At 42.1% G+C, this 18,551-nt stretch overlaps 1 protein-coding gene across 16 annotated transcripts in view; it reads left to right on the forward strand.

Moving 5' to 3' along the window:
- The window catches only part of sws (patatin like phospholipase domain containing sws), a 152,020-nt gene that overhangs the window by 91,399 nt on the left and 42,070 nt on the right, over nucleotides 1-18,551 (forward strand). For all 16 annotated transcript variants that reach the window (XR_013311053.1, XR_013311054.1, XR_013311052.1 and 13 more), the window contains 4 exons: nucleotides 731-849; nucleotides 1,147-1,303; nucleotides 3,749-3,812; nucleotides 4,632-4,754. Coding sequence is in view for 11 of the 16 variants with exons in the window: in XM_077648357.1 (XP_077504483.1) it covers nucleotides 731-849; nucleotides 1,147-1,303; nucleotides 3,749-3,812; nucleotides 4,632-4,754 (463 nt within the window). In the remaining 5 variants the exon portion in view is untranslated. The remainder of the gene's footprint in view (nucleotides 1-730; nucleotides 850-1,146; nucleotides 1,304-3,748; nucleotides 3,813-4,631; nucleotides 4,755-18,551) is intronic.

Below are 18,551 nucleotides of genomic sequence, written 5' to 3' on the forward strand. Positions count from 1 at the left end.
TGAATGCCATTGAATATGTGCTGTAGAATGGCAACTTGGCAGCCTGGAGGCAGTTCGACGTGAGTGAAAGTATTTTGGACTGGTGCTAAGCTAGAACTACAGTGCTGTGGTTGATGAAACAAACAAAGAAGCTCGCAGGACGGTTACGAGTGTGTGTGCGAGAGAAAAGAACTTTTCAGAAACACACCGCACTGCTACTGGCCGCACAACATCTTGGTGTGCTGCCCAGTTTGCTGGGCGAGTCAGCGCAGCTGCAGCTCTCATCAAAACAAACACACCATGCCAGCAAGTGCCGCAGCATCCTGGCATGCTGCCAGTGTCTCTGCTGCTAATGACGCTGACAACGGTGGAAAACCAAGGAACAAGCTAAGAGCTAACACTCTAAAAGGCAGAATGCCATGGCATGCTAGCCAGAGCTCCAGGATCGTCAGCACACTTTTATAGAGCTTACCAATTGAACAGGTGCATCTTATGCAGTGGTGCAACCTACATATGATTTTTTTTTTTGAAAAATATTAATTTGCAGGGAGGGTGCGACTTGTACACCACAAAATACCAAAAATTGTAAAAATTAGTTGCCCTGTGTGATTTATTTAGTGGCAGGCTTTCAATACGGAAAATTCGCTTGTGGTGCATCTGCAAAAAATTCTGCACTATATTTTGTGGTGCTGCTTCACATCACATGGCAACTTCTAAAGGAGGGTGATTTGGGTTTGATCTTCATACCCAGGCGGAGGTGTACAAGAAGGTGCAAGAAGGAGTCGTGAACGTGCACTCGGACTTTGCACGCTTGGCAAGATTCCTCACGGGCACGTCCATTGGCCTTGTGCTGGGTGGTGGAGGAGCCAGGTAGGCTTATGAGAAAGCTGGTATCACATGTGCTTTGTTTTGGAGGAGGTGGTTGAAGGGCTGGTGAAAAGAAGTAGTACACAGGATAAGAATGTCACTCAGTGGTAGTGTGTGCAGTAGCAAGTAATGAGGCTGAACAATGGAGAATTGTAAAGGTAATTACTGACCGGTTAGCAAGTGCGTCTGAAAAAACTGCGCTGTAGTCTTGGTTTATCTGACAGTAGCTTGTTCCAGTGACTCCTTGCAGCAACCAATCTGATTGGTTTTTAATTTTTTTTTTGCTGCACCCATGACTAGGGGCTGTGCACATGTGGGCATGATTCGTGCCATCTACGAGGCGGGCGTCCCCATTGACATGGTGGGCGGCGTGAGCATCGGGGCACTGGTTGGTGCCCTCTGGTGTCAAGAGGTCAACGTCACCACCCTTGTCCAAAAGGGTCGCCACTGGTCCAAGGTGCGGACTGAGTGAGGCGTCCTCCAAGCAGTGCTCTTGTTGGCACACTATTTTTCTTTTCTTACTAGACCACTTGTTCTGCTTTGCGATGATTCTTTACATTGTTGGGGAAAGGAGCGATAAATTATGGGGATGCTTCAGTCACCTTGAGAGTGGAATGCAACAGCATTAGAAGCAACATTGCTGCTACATGTTTATGTGGCTGTGTCAGTTCTTTCACCACATACACAATTTTGTCACTGTCATTGTATCTTTATTTGCACACACATAATCATGTGCCATGTGAGTCCACTGAGAACCTGTTCCAACCTGCTGGTCTCGCCTTTTCCCGGTTGTGCCGCCGCGGTGGCTCAGTGGTTATATCGATCCCAGCCTCGGCAGCCGCATTTCAATGGAGGCAAGATGCTAGAGGCCCGTGTGCTGTGTGATGTCAGTGCACATTAAAGAACCCCAGGTGGTCGAAATTTCCGGAGCCCTTCACTGTGGCATCCCTCACAGCCTCAGTCGCTTTGGGATGTTAAAACACCCATAAACCAACCTTCCCTGGTTTTGTGCTCCCCCATTGTTTTTCAGTTTTGAATTTCTGCACCATGGTCACGGGAGCTTGTGACATCATTGCCTTTCAGCCTGTCAGTGGCTTTCGTGACTAACGCAGGATGAAAAATCGTATGATCTGAAGTGCCATGGTGGGCAGGGGCCAATTGAATTGACTTTAATTGAATTCATTTAATTGCCACCTACCACAGTGGGCAGGTTATGATGACGTTGTAAGGTACGTGACCTCGTGACATCATCACCCTCTCATCCAATCAGTGACTTGTGGACGTGAAATCGCATGATGTGAAGTCTAATGCTGTCGTTTGAATATGTAGTGCTTATGAATGCAGTCAGAAAACAGAAAGCAAACTGAGCTCATATTTTGAGCCACTGAGGTCTTCAAAGAATTGGAGTCTTGCCACTGTGCATGTGCTGAACTCAAACTGAACACTTCATGATCAAAAATTCAAGAAAACGCATCTACCCCAAAGCTGCTTAGCATTTGCTTAATATCATTTTACTGCTGTATACAAGTTGATAGGCTTGACCCCAGCAATGGTAGATGCATTTTGATGGAATGAAGCTGAATGCAAAAATGTGTGTGCTGAGAATTCAGTGCACATTGACCATTTTTTTTTGGCACAGCGTCTACAATAGTGCACACAACTTTTCCGTTGTTTTTTTTAAACATCTACAGTTGTTTTCTTGAAGTCAGTGATGCTGGCTGCATTGAAAGCCCTCCTGGACAAACTGATAGGGCCATTTTATGCCATGAAAAAAGGATCACTTTACAAAAACTAAAGTATGGACATCGTAAAGTTCTGTAGAGCACCTAGAAAGTGCTGTCTTGTGCTATAACTTTTTTCTTCAGGGTTTTTCCTTGAGAAAACAGCTTTGAATGATAAAATATTTTATTTGGCATGAATGTGTGTTTTTGAAAAATTGGAATGCAATTCCTTGAGTGTGAAGTGTGCAGCATGCATGAATTCATGAAGTTTTTAAGCCATTCATGTTATTGTTGTGAAATAGGTGGTTCCAAATATACGCATACAAAATTTCAGATTTTTCTCAATAGTAGAACTTAATGTGTGTCTGAAAGGGATAAGGCGTGCAGGTGGTTGAAACTAATTCAGAGTTTTGCATTGCAGCATCACTTATGGCTTGGGTGCTGCAAAAGTTGGAGATTTGTAGAGGTGAAATGTAAACATTGCTTTGCATAATCGGTCGCTTGGTTTTTTTTTTTTTTTTTTGAGAACCTGCAAGCAGCCCTGGATCGTTTCACAGGCTTTGGGGGGGCATTTGATTATTTCCAAAGGCTTTTCTTCAATCAGTTCTTATTGAACATTTTTCTGGAAGCTGTTAGTAAGCTTCCTTCTCAAAAATTTGAAGTCTCTCTCATCATCGAGAGTATATGTTATATAAGCATGAAATATTTTGCAGTACCTGGCATAGCACTGTCTAGGATGGGTTATAAAGATTTTTCTGGCCACATTCTTGAAATGAATCTCGTCCAGGTCGTGCCTTGCCAAACTACAAACAACTGCTGCAGCCTACCTAGTTGAAGCACATAATAAGGAATCGTTTCAACTTTGATCAAGTATCCTATCATTTGAGATAAAGATTCAGTTTTTTTTTTTTTGCTTTTAGGTTTGTGCAGGTGAAGTTTTGCACTATTGAGTACAGTGTTATTTTGTTGAAAAAATAAAAAAACTACTTCTAGTAAGGTGTACAACTAAGATTTTATGACCTTGCATGTGGTGCCAAAACCATTTTGTTGTTTTGTGTTTGTTTTTGTATAATGTTTGAGACAAGGACGTGGAGTGTTTTACTTATATATATCACAAGCATAGTAGTGTTGATGATGAATGCATACTTTTCATGCTGTTTTGCTTTTTTCTTTTTCTTCAGAGAATGACATCACCTTGGAGTCAGCTGTGGGACCTTACCTACCCTATCACTGCCTGGTTCACTGGTAAAGTCTTCTCCCCTCCCCCCTGGTGTTTTCATTTCATTTTGTTGAACCGAGTAGGCATGGACTAAAGGTACAGACACACTGGCGGAAAACCGTGCGCAGCGCGCCGGCGGCAGCAAGGCGCTTGCCGCAAAACCTGCTGCGGCGGTGGGTTGATCTGCTGCGCAGGTTGGGCCTAGGAGCCATTTTTGGCGGCTTGCCACATGCTGTGGAGCGGGTAGACTAATGACGGGTGTCCGGCTTACTCACGTGGGGAGCATGTGCGCCACCTCTTGGCTCTTACTAAAGTTAAATGCCAGCGGCGGCAGCAGAGCCGCGCTCCTGCATTATCACAGACCTCGACCAGTTTGGCATGGAAAGAGCTTTGCACGATGGTGCTTTCCCGCGCCACCGGAATGTCCATTTCTTTCGCGACGGGGGTCGCGCCGCCAGTGGCGTGCCGTGCGTCTTTCCGCTAGTGTGTTCGTACCTTAAGACATAATCTGATAATGATCAGTTTTGTGTCTTTATGCCTTCCTTTCCTTTAATGGAAACCATGAAGACATCATCATTTTCATCATTCATAGACTTGTTCTAGCCATTGTTAATGGATAATTTACTATGTGCTAGTTAACGCTGCTTTGTTTTCTATACTCAATTTTTTTACGGCTAATGCATTAGCAATGTGGTCAGAAAGAAATTGCTGCCAAATGTCATTTGTTTGGTATTCTGACCCGAAACATGCACTAGCCACAGTTTCGGGCAGAGACCAAAAGTGTCTGTACTATAAAAAAAAAAAAGTGAATTACCTTGGTCAGTTGGTTGGTCTTGCTTGTCCAGGAGCTGCATTCAACCAAACCATTTATGACCTGTTTGGGGACCGCCAGATAGAGGACCTGTGGCTGCCTTATTTCACAGTCACCACGGACATAACCAGCAGCTGTATGCGCATTCATCGACATGGTAAGCAGTACTGTTTGTTCTGCACTTTGTGTAGCGTTGAAATGCAAGATGTGTTCAAAAACACAAATGTTGGCACTGAATTTGACGTTTTAGGCTTAAACCTGGCTGCAAGTGCATTAGCCTATATAACTGGTTAAGATTTCCATCACGTATGTCTGCATGTGTAAACACTTGCAGACCAGTTGTACATCATATTGAAATTAATAGCTGGTATTATTAATGTCAAGCACTGTTTACAAACTCTTGTTCACATTTAAACGTTCTTCTCATTGCTTGATGAAACCTTACAAAAGCTCTTGTAACTTTGCCAGGCAACCATTGTTGTGCATCACCTCAAACAGTCCACCATCTGAACATCTTTCATGTATCGTTTCCTTTGCATGTTGTTGCCAAGGAAGTTTTGCTGAAAATAGTATGTTGTTATGGAAGGGCACAGCCATTCCAGCCACTGCTGGGTGTGGAAAGCATGCTGAAGGGAGTTATTTGTCTCCCACTTTCTGTGCTTTACACGTCTATCATACGATGATGCCACATTTTATGCGTGTCTTTAAGGCATTTTCATTTACAGATTCATGCGTAGCTTAGACTTTGTTTAGTGCTTGTAATGGCGAGCAACTGGTAATTCTGATGCATGAATGCAACGTGTCAACTTTCTTTTCAGTAACTGCAATAGAGCCCACTTGTAACAGACCTGACCATCACATGGCATTTGCTTGTTATATCCCAATGTTCATAGTAAGTGGTACATGACACACCACAGGACGACCTACATGGCATGCTATGGCACAGCACACCGTGTAGGCCAGCCACTGTGCATAACAGTTGTGCACACTTCCATTGCCCGAGCAAAGTTTTGCAGCATGTGGTGTCTTTTTGCATTGGTGCTATATTTTTTTTTGCCTTGGCCAGGAAGGAACATGACCAGCTCACACACTGAGGTAAACGGACACAGAGTCATGCAGAAAGATGGGACAAGGAGACGAAAGGATAAGATGAGTTCTAATTCACACAGTGCTGCACTTCTTGTCCTGTCTTTCTATGCTGCACCCTTGTTATGTGTCACTCACTAGGCCAGAATTGAAGTTTGCTCAAAATAAATAGGCTGCTTGTCATCTTGAAATGTGCTTTTTTTTTGTTGTTGTATCATTTCAAAGAACTTTGAAGCCAGGCTGCTGAGGCTTTTAGGCTTAGCGCGTTGTCAAGCCACTGAAGGTTGCTATTTATTGCAACACTTAAAATTTGAGTTAATCCTGAAGTTCTCATACACAAAATTTCATTTTTATACTGATTGCATTTCATCTTTGCCACGTCTTTATCTTCACATAGTGAATTTTTTTACTATTGTTAGTTTCAGGGACAAGCACAGCAAAGTATGCAAAGGAAAATGATAGAAGTAACATTAAGAGAAAGGAAAAGAGCAGAGTGGATTGGGGAACAAATGCAACTTAATGGTATCCTGATTGAAATGAAGAAGAAATGGGCATGGCCAGGGCACGTAATATGAAGGTGAGATAGCCGATGGTCTTGAAGAGTAATGAAATGGATTTGAAGGAAGGCGAGCTCAGCAGGGAGCAACAGAGTCAAGTAGATGGCTGAGATTAGAAGTTCGTGGGGATGGAGTGGCCGTGGCTGGTGCGAGACAGAATTAGAGATCAGTGAGAGAGGCCTTTGTCTTGCAGTGGACATAGTTGTGGTAATGGTGATGACACACACATCATGAGTGTGCAGCGTGATGCAGCGGGGAGCATAGAAAATGCTGCTTGCTGTGCTTTATCTTTCCTAAAGAGGCATGTATAAGGTGGACCACACATAGCAGAAACGCCTGGAACATGCGATTTCCTGGGTCATGCAGTACCATTTGCAGGCACCTGGCATAGACAGCATGACCTTGGTGTGTCACAGGGCCCGCACACTGTGACAGTTCACCAGCTGCATGAGCCACATACTGTAACAATATACTGAAGTGTTCCCGCTATGTGTGCTTCACCCTGTACAATTGGAGAGTTTCGCTTATATGCAGTGTAAATCAGTAAAATAGCATCGATAGGAATCTCTGAAGCAGTGGGTGCCATTGCAGACTGCGAAACTGACTAACAAAAGGGCAACTGTCCTTCTGCTTTTTAGCAAGCATCATGCAAGATATGATTTTACAGGCTTCGCAAACCGAGTGTTCTGAGATATTTTAGGTGCACAGTGTTGCATCTGGCTTAATTTAGTGACCAGCCTGCAGTGTGGGTGGTAACTGGTGCAACTGGTGAACGTGCTTCCACGTAGACTTAGAGTATATCACATCTTGTGGATCAGGATAGCTACACTCCATTTCATGCATCAGGTGCAACGCTGTGAAAGGTACGGAAGTAGTCCGCGTTAAAAAATTAAGGGGGTCGTGTTACTCTGCGTTTGTTTTGTGGCCAAGTGGTCTCACAGGAGAAGACAAAAGTGTGTCGTTAGCACTAAGAGCGCATTTAATCAAGCTCATGACAAATGTATAATGTAATAGACATACAGGCGAAGAAATTGCTACTTATCGCTTATTACAAGGAACGCACTACATTTTGATCGCGGATGTAGGCAGCACAAACAAGACTACTAGCTTTGACAGCATTGCACCTGATGTATGAAACTGTGTATACAGTGCTATTATTTGTTTGACCTGCTGTGAAAGGGAATACAAGGTTCTGCATTTTATGAGAGAAGGGGCCATGCAGCTAGGTTTGGCTACTCAGAAGTGGCCTACTCCTTTTTTTCTTACCCTCTTTTATATATACTTTGAGTCTGTCTTTCTCTCCTTCTTTCATATTCTCTCCTGTGATGAGATCTCTTTTTTTCATAAGCAGCATTGCTACCATGTGGCACACCTTTTTTTTGTCTTCCCCGAGAATTCGTGTAACTTCTGTCCATGCTGATGTCTCAGTTAGAGCATTGAAAAAGGGCTTATCTGAGTTTATCCCCGTACCCTTTTCTATAGATGACTAGGTAACACTGTTGTTGCATGGTGCTCACAGCATGCCTTGTCATGTGGTTTGACTCAGAAAATCTGCCCCTTACCATTTCAATTCAATTTGAAGCTAATTCTGCATGGTGTGTGGTCTTGATTGATCAGATTGAACTTGCCTACATCGCATTTGTTTGTCACATATACTAATTACTCTTCCCAAACTCGGTGGATAAGGACTTCTGTGAGCATGGCATCATTAGTAATGTGCCTGAAAGGCTGGAGTGATCATTTGCATTTGCAGCTGTTTTATGTCCTCATAACCGATAACTCGAGGTTGTACTGGGACTAGATACGGTAGTCTCAGTACATGCCTCATGCCTCAGCCGAACAAATTTTAGATTGGAGCTCCTTGGCAGTGCCACTTTTGCATTCCGTGCGATAGACTCTTCTTTTGATTCTCAGGGACACCAAACATATCCATTTCCTGTGAGCACCCTTAGCTTGTGTGTATGTGTGTGTGTACAAGGACTTCCGTTTTTATGCACCAGATTTTTAAAAATTCCTCTGTGCAAAATACTCGCCTAATTGAGAGCAGACAGCGCTCACAAGGTATAATATTATTGCCTAAGTTGTTTGAAATCTAAATGAACATCGGTACTTGCCTGTATTTGGCGGAAGTGGCGAGAAACTGCTTTCGGCTATGAGTACAGTTTTTGCAGACGCGATCCAAGCAGCCAGTCTGACGGGCTGCGCCATCTGCCAGATGAACATGCAACTCACAAGTGACGACTTATCAGTTGTTAGTGTGTGCTTTTGGTATCACATTTTCAGTGCGGTATTTAGTAGCAGAAGCAGTGATGTTCCTTGTGATCTTCCGGCGAGCAGACAAACCCCATCTTCGAAGAGAGCGCGCTTCTCGCATCCACCGAGCCGAGACGTCGTTTGCCTCGCTGTCCGGCAGATAGCGCAGCCTGTGAGATCGGTTGCTTGGCTCGAGTCTGCAAGAACTGTACTTGTAGCCGAAAAGTTTCTCGCCAATTCCTCCAAATACAAGCAAGTACCGATGTTTATTTAGATCACGAACAACTTAGGCAATAATATTCTACCTTGTGAGCACTGTTTGCTCTCTATTAGGCCAGAATTTTGCGCACAGGAATTTTTTTAATTCCGGCACATAAAAACGGAAGACCCTGTATGCATTGAGGAAGTAGTGCTAGAGCCATAATATGCACTGCAGTGGTCACGTTGCTGCCATTTGTACTAAAGAGCATTTGCTTAGCCCATTGTGAATGTACAAATTATATTTTAGCATGTGTTTCAAATTATTCAATATGGATTTGTCTTTTAGAAACCGGGGAAAATACTGCAGTCTCTGAATGTTGTTTGTACAGTAGGGCAGACATTATTCACATGGAAAAGTGTAACAATTAATAAAAGTAGCTAATCAATTTTATTATTTCCAGTTCTAGGGTACATGATTAAATTTCATATATCAGGGTCGTCGAAGTCAAGCCTAGTTCGGCATCATAGGTCGGTAGCAAACATGAAAAAAAATGATCTTGAAAGCTCTTTAGGTTGTCTTCTCCACGTTGAAAATTGATAAAATGCCGTCACTTGAGTCAGATATATACATATGCAGTTTACCTCTTTTATGACATACAATATGTTGACGTAATTCCCATGACGATACCATGCTCAAGGACGCCATTTTGGTAATCTGCAATGTGGCAAAGCCAACTTGGCATGCTCTCAACAGCATATTTTTTACACTTGATATTTCGAACCATAATGCTGATTCACAAATTTTATAAACTGGTCTCACCTTTGATGTTGGAGGCCTTCAGTTTCACAATACAATTTAGCACATTAAAACCCAAAAATTAAATTTATTTTACCTAATTATTTGTTTTTGTTTTGCACTCCTGTCATGCAAAAAATGCCCACCTTGAAATACAGTCCACCTGCAAAGACCACACCGCTGTATCCTTCACGGTTTTTCAATGAAAGTTCTGTATTGAATAATTTGAAACACATCGTATACTATATTATACCAATTGCATACATTTAGGTACTGGTGGTGCTCAAAAATTAGAAAGCTTGAATTTTTAGTTTAGTATTAGGCATGTGCAAATAGTGGTCTTTTGGTTCAAAGTGAATTGAAATCAAATAGTGATTTTCTTCGAATAATTTTGAAGCGAATATTTTGAATACTTCTAGCACACAAAGGAGGTTGAATGGCACAATAAGCATTTTCAAAATCATGTATTTTTCAAACACACAAGGCCGTTACATGAAAAAAAAAAAAAAGGAGAGAATGCATTGAACTTTGTCACACTCATTGAAGCTGTCTCACTATCCTGCCAAAGTGCCCATCGGAAATTGGGGTGTTACATGCGGCTACACGCGGAGCCGATGTATTCGTGGGGTGCGAGGCCCATCTGTGGGACCCCCGAGTGCTGGTCTTAATTGCGATTGTGTCGTTGCGCAGCTATTGCTGTACCGCTTGATTTGCAAATTTCATGCAGAGAAGATCATCTCTGGCACTGCAGTCGGCTCAAACTCATTCAGTGGGAATAAGAGAAGCGCGCCTCCTCCGATTAGAGAAATTTTGCACAACACGGTTAATGGCGAGTCATTGTGTGTGTGCAGATTGCCCTGAGGATGCCATAAGGCGCCAGGCACTGGCCAGCTGTTTTACGCCTGCCTGTCAGGACCAGTCAGGGCAGTCAGGGCATCCGCACTAGAGAGGCATGGAAGCGGATTGTGCTATGCTAAATTTCTCTATTGATGCACACCACCGTGTCGATTATGCCATGATAGCGCGGCCACAGACACCTGGCAGGTACAGATCTGGGGCGCTGCGCTTCCACCGCCTGCTCACGTCTTCGCGAGCATGCACAGACCGGCTCCGGTATTTGCGCAGGAATGCAGGCACATGGCACAAAGTCGGGGCTTTGGTTGCACGTGTGCTGCATTACGATCCCAGAGTACTAAGCGGGAGTTCCAGAAGCGTTATTCGCTCGAGACGAATACTTCAAGATTTCAAATACCTTACACAGCCACCGCGATGGCTCAGTTGTTATGGCATTCGGCTGCTGACCCGAAAGACGTGGGTTCGATCCCGGCCGCTGCAGTCAAATTTCGATGGAGGCGAAATTCTGGAGGCCTGTGTACTGTGCGATTTCAGTGCATGTTAAAGAACCCCAGGTGGTCGAAATTCCCGTAGCCCTTCACTACAACGTCCCTCGTAGCTTGAGTTGCTTTGGGACTGAGTGAATATCGAATACCTTACTATTTGACTGAATATTTTAAATTATCGGATATTTGCACAGGCCTGTGTAGTATTCTATCAATTATTTGAAAATTACGAATTTTAGTGCTCAGAAATTGCGGCATTTCTGAAAGCACTAGCTCATTGGATGTTATCTCATGCTTGTTGCAGATATGAATTTGCTATTTCTTTGTAGAGTCAAGTTTTCGTCCTGCGGCAAAACCTGTATGTAGGTTAGTGATAGGCCCTGCACCTGCATGCTACTGTGCGTACTAGTCGACCTGATCAGCCCTACCAAACTTGTTGACCATCAAGGTTCACCGCAGCATAGCTTCTCTGTGCTAATGGACAGGGAGGTAAGTGTAGCACCATGCGCCATGTCATTGAGTCGTACAAGGACGCAGCCAACAGTTGGATTTGAATGTGTCAGCAAAGAAAGCAAATGGGCATAAGTGCCAGCTGTAGGTTTTGATCTGTACAATAAGAGATAAAGGCACATAAGGAAACAGTCTCTAGCCCCGCAGTCATAACGGAGGACAGTGGACTGGGAAAAGCTGGTGCATATGTGCATTCCTGCAGAATTTTTGCTGCATTTACACCATTTACAGGTCGCACAAGTTTTGTCTACCAGAACTGGAAACTGCGTCTTTTAAATGAGACAAGAAAAAGCACATGACCCCAGACAAAAGTCTCTCAAGGAGCTGCACAGCCAGCTTTCACAACTACATCTCTTGCAGCACTGTCTTGTGCAGTACCATGCGACATATTTTCATTCTCTTGCCTTTGGTTGTGTGCACTTGCTTTATTGCTGCAATGGAACTGCGTCAGTAGCTACAACAGAATTTACGCCACCCATCAGCACCCAGAGCAACTTTTGGAAATTTTCCAAAAAGAGTCTCAAATGAAAATGAAGCTGTCTAAAGCAGTACGAAGATTTGTATGCAAAATTTTTACTGTCAAAGCTAGCGGCTCAAATTGATGTTGTAAATGTGCTGAGAAGAAAAGATCGTGCTGAAGTTGCTGTGCTGATTCTTATTAAAATGCAACTGCACTTGTAGTCTTATCTCAGGGCTTACAGCATTGTGAAACCAAGATGTGAGAGACGATGCTGCTTGTATTACAGGCTTAACTGCCAGTCTTTCTTTATCTAGCAAGCTATCCTGTTGTATTTTTCCATCAGTCTTGTTTCATTTTGCCAGTAACGTGTTGTACAACACTAGTTGCAAATTCTGACATCACTCATCAGTGCCAGCCATTAGTGGGTCTACGAAGTACCCCTTTTTGTATGTGTGGTGAGCGAAGAACATCTCTACTTGCAGAACATGTCGCACATCCTATATTGCATCATAACATTCAGTATGCTCACTTGTCATGTGACCATTATTAGGACAAACTGTCATGCAGCGATATAAAGGCATGCAAGTAAAATAGAAAAACAGCTATATTTTCTTTCATGGCTATGTTTTGTGGAAAAGAGCTTCATTTTATTTTCGATGTCAATATTCTTATTCACACTCATTTAAAAATATTCAGTTCACAGCCAGTTTTTTTTTTTCCTTTGTATTAGCTTTGCTACCAAAAAACTAGATATTTGCACACCTCTATTAGTTGCTCAAGATAGCTAGTGGTTCTTGTGTATTTCTTACGTGTAGAACTGCAGAAAAGGATCAATAATTTAACATTAAACCACCAATATTAAAATCTGTGTAGAATGGGTGAGCTGGCTGTGGGCTCCCTTAGTTCGTTGATGAAGGGACCATCAAATAGTGTTTTCTTCTCTTGTTTGAGTTCTGACATTCACTTTGTGCTATTATGGGCCCTTTAGAGGGCTTAAATGGTGGCTTTCCACCTGAGTCTTTGGCAGCGGCAGAGTGCCAATATGATGACAGCAGATGCTGAACACGTCTTTGTTTCATCATTAAAGAGTTGTCGCGAGTTAAAATGGGGCCCAGAGCGAATTGGTTCTATCTTTTAAAAACTTAGATTCTGTATCGAAATGTAGTATTCGTTTTTTTCTTGCAGTTATTGAGAAAGCATCAAAGTTATGTCTAAGAAAATTTAGATGGGTGTGTTCGGATAAGAACAGTAATCAAGGTCCCATGACCATTCTTGTTTTAAATTAAATTTTTATATGTGCTGGGCAAATGTGTCGACACAAAGGAATGGTACTTATTTTTGCAAGAAATGCTGCAGTTTTTTTTTAGAGAAATATCTTATGTCGCACAAGGGGAAAACGTCGCTTTTACGATTTTGCAAAATCGCTTCTTTGGATCCCCGCAGAAAGAAAAATTTCTTGATCCAAAATTACAAGGTACTAAAAGTCATTGAGGAAAATGCACAAGAAAATCGGTGACGTTTCTTTTTTTTTTAAATCACTGTTGAAGTTAGCTTTTTTTCTCATTTTTTGAATTCAAAATGATTTCAACGCCTGATCAAAAATCATCTCACTGATACAAAAATACCCGAGAAAAAATTTCAGGCTCAAGTAATTACTCATTCTCGTCCCATCAATGTCCTAAAAACCGAACTTATTGGAATGCATTACTTTTCCATAGAAAAGTTTGCATACAATTACTGAAAAAATATTCAGGTTCTACAAACTTTACTTGTCTTTCTGCGAGGATCCAAACTAGCAATTTTGCTACTTCGTAAAAGCGAGGTTTTCCACATCGTGTGAAAAACAATTTTTTTCCAAAAGAACTGCAGCGTTTCTTGCAGTAAGTACCATTCCTTTGTGTCAGCACATTTGCCCATTACATAAAAAAAATTTCATTGAAAGCAAAAAAATGGTCATGGGACCTTGATTACCATTCTTATTTGAACACACCCAGGTCAACCTTTTGGCTCACTTGTGTTAATACACATTGGCTTGCAGCCACTCCTCATTCCTTCATCCACAAATTCTATTTAGCAAATATTAGGCAACCATTCATCTATGGTGAGAAAGTAATATTATCCTTTGCGAATACCAATATTTACAAATGATGAAGGCAGACTACTTGCTTTTGATTCTTCTCAACGGATTTAAGATGCTCCGTTAAAGGGACTATGCAATAAATTAATTGAGATTACATAAAGCAGACAAGAGATAGGCATTCGATCACTCGTCACCCCAGTGCAAGAATTTTTGAGCTAGCATCAATAACAGCGAAGATATAGACGACTAAAAATTATGCTCCTCCTCTCCCCCCTCAACTCGTACATGAGGAGCACCAGAAAAAAATTAAGAAAACAGCTCTGGGACTGGGCCCCACCTATGAACACGTCATCCGCTGACGTTTATTTTGCAACTTCCGGTTGTCGCTCCTAGCCCCCCAGCAGCAGCGTCGGCAGCGTGGCTGCATCTCTCTGGTCTCTTCGCCTTCCTGGATTGCGGTGCGCATCGGGTTTCTTTGCTTGTCACCTCTGGTAATTAGCAGTAATAAACCCGGACCTCGAGACGCGACTGCTCGCTTTTACGGCCGCGATGGGCATCGAGCCCTATGCGTGCGCACGAAGAGCCGTGCGAGTGGCTCCGGAACTCCCGACAGAAGGAGGCGGCAGAGGAAAATTGAAACCATATGCGCGAAGGCAATGCCCTGGCTCGCGCTTGCCCCGAGAGGGTCACACGGCGGCACGAGCAGACGATTTTCACGGCTACCGGAAGTGTGCCCGTGACGTCGTGGCTGCCGTGGCTCCAGCGAATGAGAGCGTGTGGTGGCCTGGCGACGTCATTGGTAGTGTGACGTCTTTGTTCCACGATTTTAGTTCCAAAATCGGTCACTACGAGCACACCAATCAGCCTGCAAATTTTGAAAAACACGGTTTTTAAAAGTTCATAATAAATTGCCGGCTCAGTTCTGAAGACTCATACTTGGTGTGAAGGCTTTTTAGCATCATTTCTAAGCATTGAAAACATTTACAAGTGACTTTTTATTCGTTGCATAGTCCCTTTAACAAGCACTGCTGTAGTAAAGCCGCCTTGAAGGTTTTTTTTATAAAGCTCTTTGACTGCGACATTATTTGGAGGTGGGTCAAGTTGTGTTATTTATCGATTTATTGCAGAAACTTGTCTTTAAAAATGGGCTAGTGTGATGTTAAGTGCCATGTGTCTGCCTACACACCTAGTATGAATTTTTTATGCTGCAAGTTCACTATGTTACACTCTTTGACTAATACTTTGGTGGTGAACTTGCCTTCTAAAATTTCTTCCAAACTTTTATTTGTATGCTTCAAATCCTTTTAAGTTCTGTAATCATGAGCCTTTTACTTTTCACTTGTTTCTTTGGTGGGTTAAAACTTGTGTAAATGGTTTTTTTTTTTGCTTGTGTTAAGTTTTTAGGTACTAAATTCTCTTGGCTGTATATCTTAAATGCAGGTGCACATTGTCATCGTTTTAATTTGTTATATCTTTGCTCAGCTTTAGTGGTTGCAATTCTTGTGTTCAGCACTGCTTTTGCACCTGCTGCATTGACTCTGGCTGCATCATTCTAAAATGAATAGAGCCACGTGAAAACAACACTTTGGGCATTTGGGCGTGTAGCAGGTTTATGCATGGTTTTGCACCACCGCATGTTAAATATAACACTGCATTGCATTGTATGCCACTCTCATGCCTACTCTTGAACAATAAACCGCAAGCTACCCATCCACTGCTGTTGCGATTTGAAGACATGTGCCAGAATCTCGGCATACTAGACATATTGCCAAGCATTGCTCGGAGGCGAGGTCCACTTCCGTCATGGTACAGTTTTTCTGAAATCTGTGATTTCACTCTTACACACTTCCGTAAAAAACAAATTCCGCAACAACACATAATACAAGAATTCCTCACACTTGAAGAAAAGTACGGTAATTTCGCAGCTTTTTGTACAGACGGTTCAAAAACAAACGCTTACGTTGGAAGTGCAGTGGTGCAGGGAAATTGGAATAAAATAGTAAGATTTCCACAGTGTGCTTCCATCTTCACTGTGGAATGTTACTCTATCTGTGTAGCCATAGAAAAAATAGTAAATGAGAACCTCGGCAACAGTATTATTTACACAGACTCGCTAAGTGTGCTCACAGCTCTTCATTCTAGAAATGCAATAACTCCACTGCTTGGCGACCTCATACACAACATCACAACAGCCATAGCTGAAGGACAAAACATAAGACTGTGCTTGGTACCAAGTCATGTTGCCATAAAAGGCAACAAAAGAGCAGATTTGTGCGCTGCTCAAGCTTGTGGCAAGCAAATAAAAAATGTAAATATGCCCTATAAAGATTGCATGAAATTACTACATTGTAAGGCAAGGAAAATTTGGCAGTCCACTTGGAACAGCAAAGTAAATAATAAGCTACACTTAATAAAACCAGTTCTAGGTGAATGGAAGTCATGCGTGCACCAGAAACGTTTCAAGGAAGTCATTATCTGCCGTCTTCGTATAGGCCACACACATATTACACACAACTTTCTGCTAACAAAAGAAGACAAATCAGTTTGTACATGTGGAAATGAACTTAGAGTCAGTCACATTTTAATTTTTTCATGTTCAAAACTGGAAAACATACGGAAAAGGTGCTTCTCTCCATTTTATAACCAGTGCATCCCTTTTCACCCATCACTGCTCTTAGGTGAAAATGCAATTGTGGACATGTCCTGCATTTTTAGATTTTTAACAGAAGCTGGTGTTCTTAAAAAGATGTAAAACAACATGACCCAGTGCTTTTTTGCCTGATGCACCCCAGCCACTTTCTCATTCCTGAGAAAAGGGCTGAGGTTATTTTATTTTCACGGCTCATGAGGTTACACAGCCTTTTTTGAAACCTTTAATATTGGCCATTTGTGAATCTTGTTTTTCTCTCAATACTGGGCAGAAGGAAATGACCTTTTAGGCTTTCTACACCGCCATATTTTTTATACCTTTATTTCTTATACCTTGAGCTTGGCGCATGATAGCCTTAGTTGCTTATGCACCATTAAACTCAACACAACAACAACAACTAAGAAAAAGTTTAAAATTAATGCATGCTTATTTACGGTCTTTTTCACATTTCTGAAAGGCAAATTCATTCTCGGCAGCAGAATATGTTCTTTATGGCTTCAAGAGGGCATACTTGAATTGCAGTGCTACAGATGCTTAGTCTTATGCCTGACTAATAAGGACAGGAATGTTTTCAATGCAGATGTTGTAGCGCTGTCTTGTTGCCTGATTGCAGTGCAGCAGCCATTGAACAACATTTTGTTGTGGTTGCTTTAATGTTGCTGTGTCATAATCACTTGCTGTGACTATGACGCGTACGTCATCAGGAAAGTTGAGGCATATGTATGGTTTAGGTTTGGTTAACTTGTTTCTGGTTACTTTTTTAAAAAGAGAAGTGTAGTTCATCACTTAAGTACTGTCCAAAGCAATGTTTGAAATAGTTTTCATTTATTTATTTGACAGTTCTTTCAAAAGAGAGATGCAGTTCATCATTAAACTGTTAACTGTCTGAAGCAAACCACTTTGCAAAGCAACTGTACATCAATATGTTATAACCATTCTTTCTTTTGGCTGTGCAAAGCCGTGCCTGAAAGATGAGCGCATTCATCCACGAAACAAGAATACTTGGATTAAAAATGCTAGCTTACTTGGCACAAAATAATTTTTAGTCGGTATGCTTAGGAAATTATGAGTTCATGTATTTAGCCTGAAATAAATATTCTCTAGAAGCTCCCCCTGAGTGTGCAGTTCTCAACCGCCCGACTGCGGAAGCAGATGGATATTTTCTTGCTCTTGTTCTTTCAGACAGGAACAGCGGTTATGTTTGCTCAGTCACAGTCACTGCCTCACGGTTTTAATGGAGCGCAACAGTTGACCCCGGCGTGCACCTTTGAGGCGGTGTCGCTGTTTTGCCCTCATTTCATTGCAACCAGGTTTAAGGTGCCACATTTTCACAACCGTAGTGTTTGCCCTATGAAAAGTTAAAGGTTGAAAATTTTTGCTATGTGAAAAATTTATCAGCATTTAGTGTACAGATTTCATATTTGCAGATTGTTTATTACACAAGGACAGGCCTTGTGAGATTCCAAAAACATCCTTTTACAGGGAGAACATCAGATAAGACTCTGACTGCACCTACCTGAGCGATTTAGTGTGTGTTATGAATTTGCATTAATAAAGTTCTTAGGTTCATACTAATAAACTTCTTAGGTTCATATAAATTTGTCATTTAAATCCTTGCACGTGGGTTGTACCAAGGGCATGGACCATAGTCTGAGAAATGTGCTTTATCATTTTGCAGTGCTAGTGGTTGGACCAAATATTAGTGGCTTGGTGCCACCTGTTTGCCAAGACTAGGAATGATGCCAGAATGGGGAAGGAGATTAGAATGAGCGATTGCTGGGCTGGTGTAAGCTTTATTGATGGCGTGGTCTTGCGCCTGTCCTGTTAGCTTCTGTGTTTACCCTCAACTGACTCATTTTGAAGGCCAAGCTCATTTAATAATTCATTGCAAATTGAGGGCACTAGGAAAGCAGTTTGAGTGTGGAGGACCCTTTTTCTTTTGCCAGGCAGTTTCTTTTTTTTAAATTAATCACCTGTTTTGTTAACTCTTGTAAACCAAGATTATTTGCAATAACTTCTCT

The sequence above is a fragment of the Amblyomma americanum genome, chromosome 1 (assembly GCF_052857255.1).
Source record: "Amblyomma americanum isolate KBUSLIRL-KWMA chromosome 1, ASM5285725v1, whole genome shotgun sequence".
Taxonomy (NCBI): Eukaryota; Metazoa; Arthropoda; class Arachnida; order Ixodida; family Ixodidae; genus Amblyomma; species Amblyomma americanum.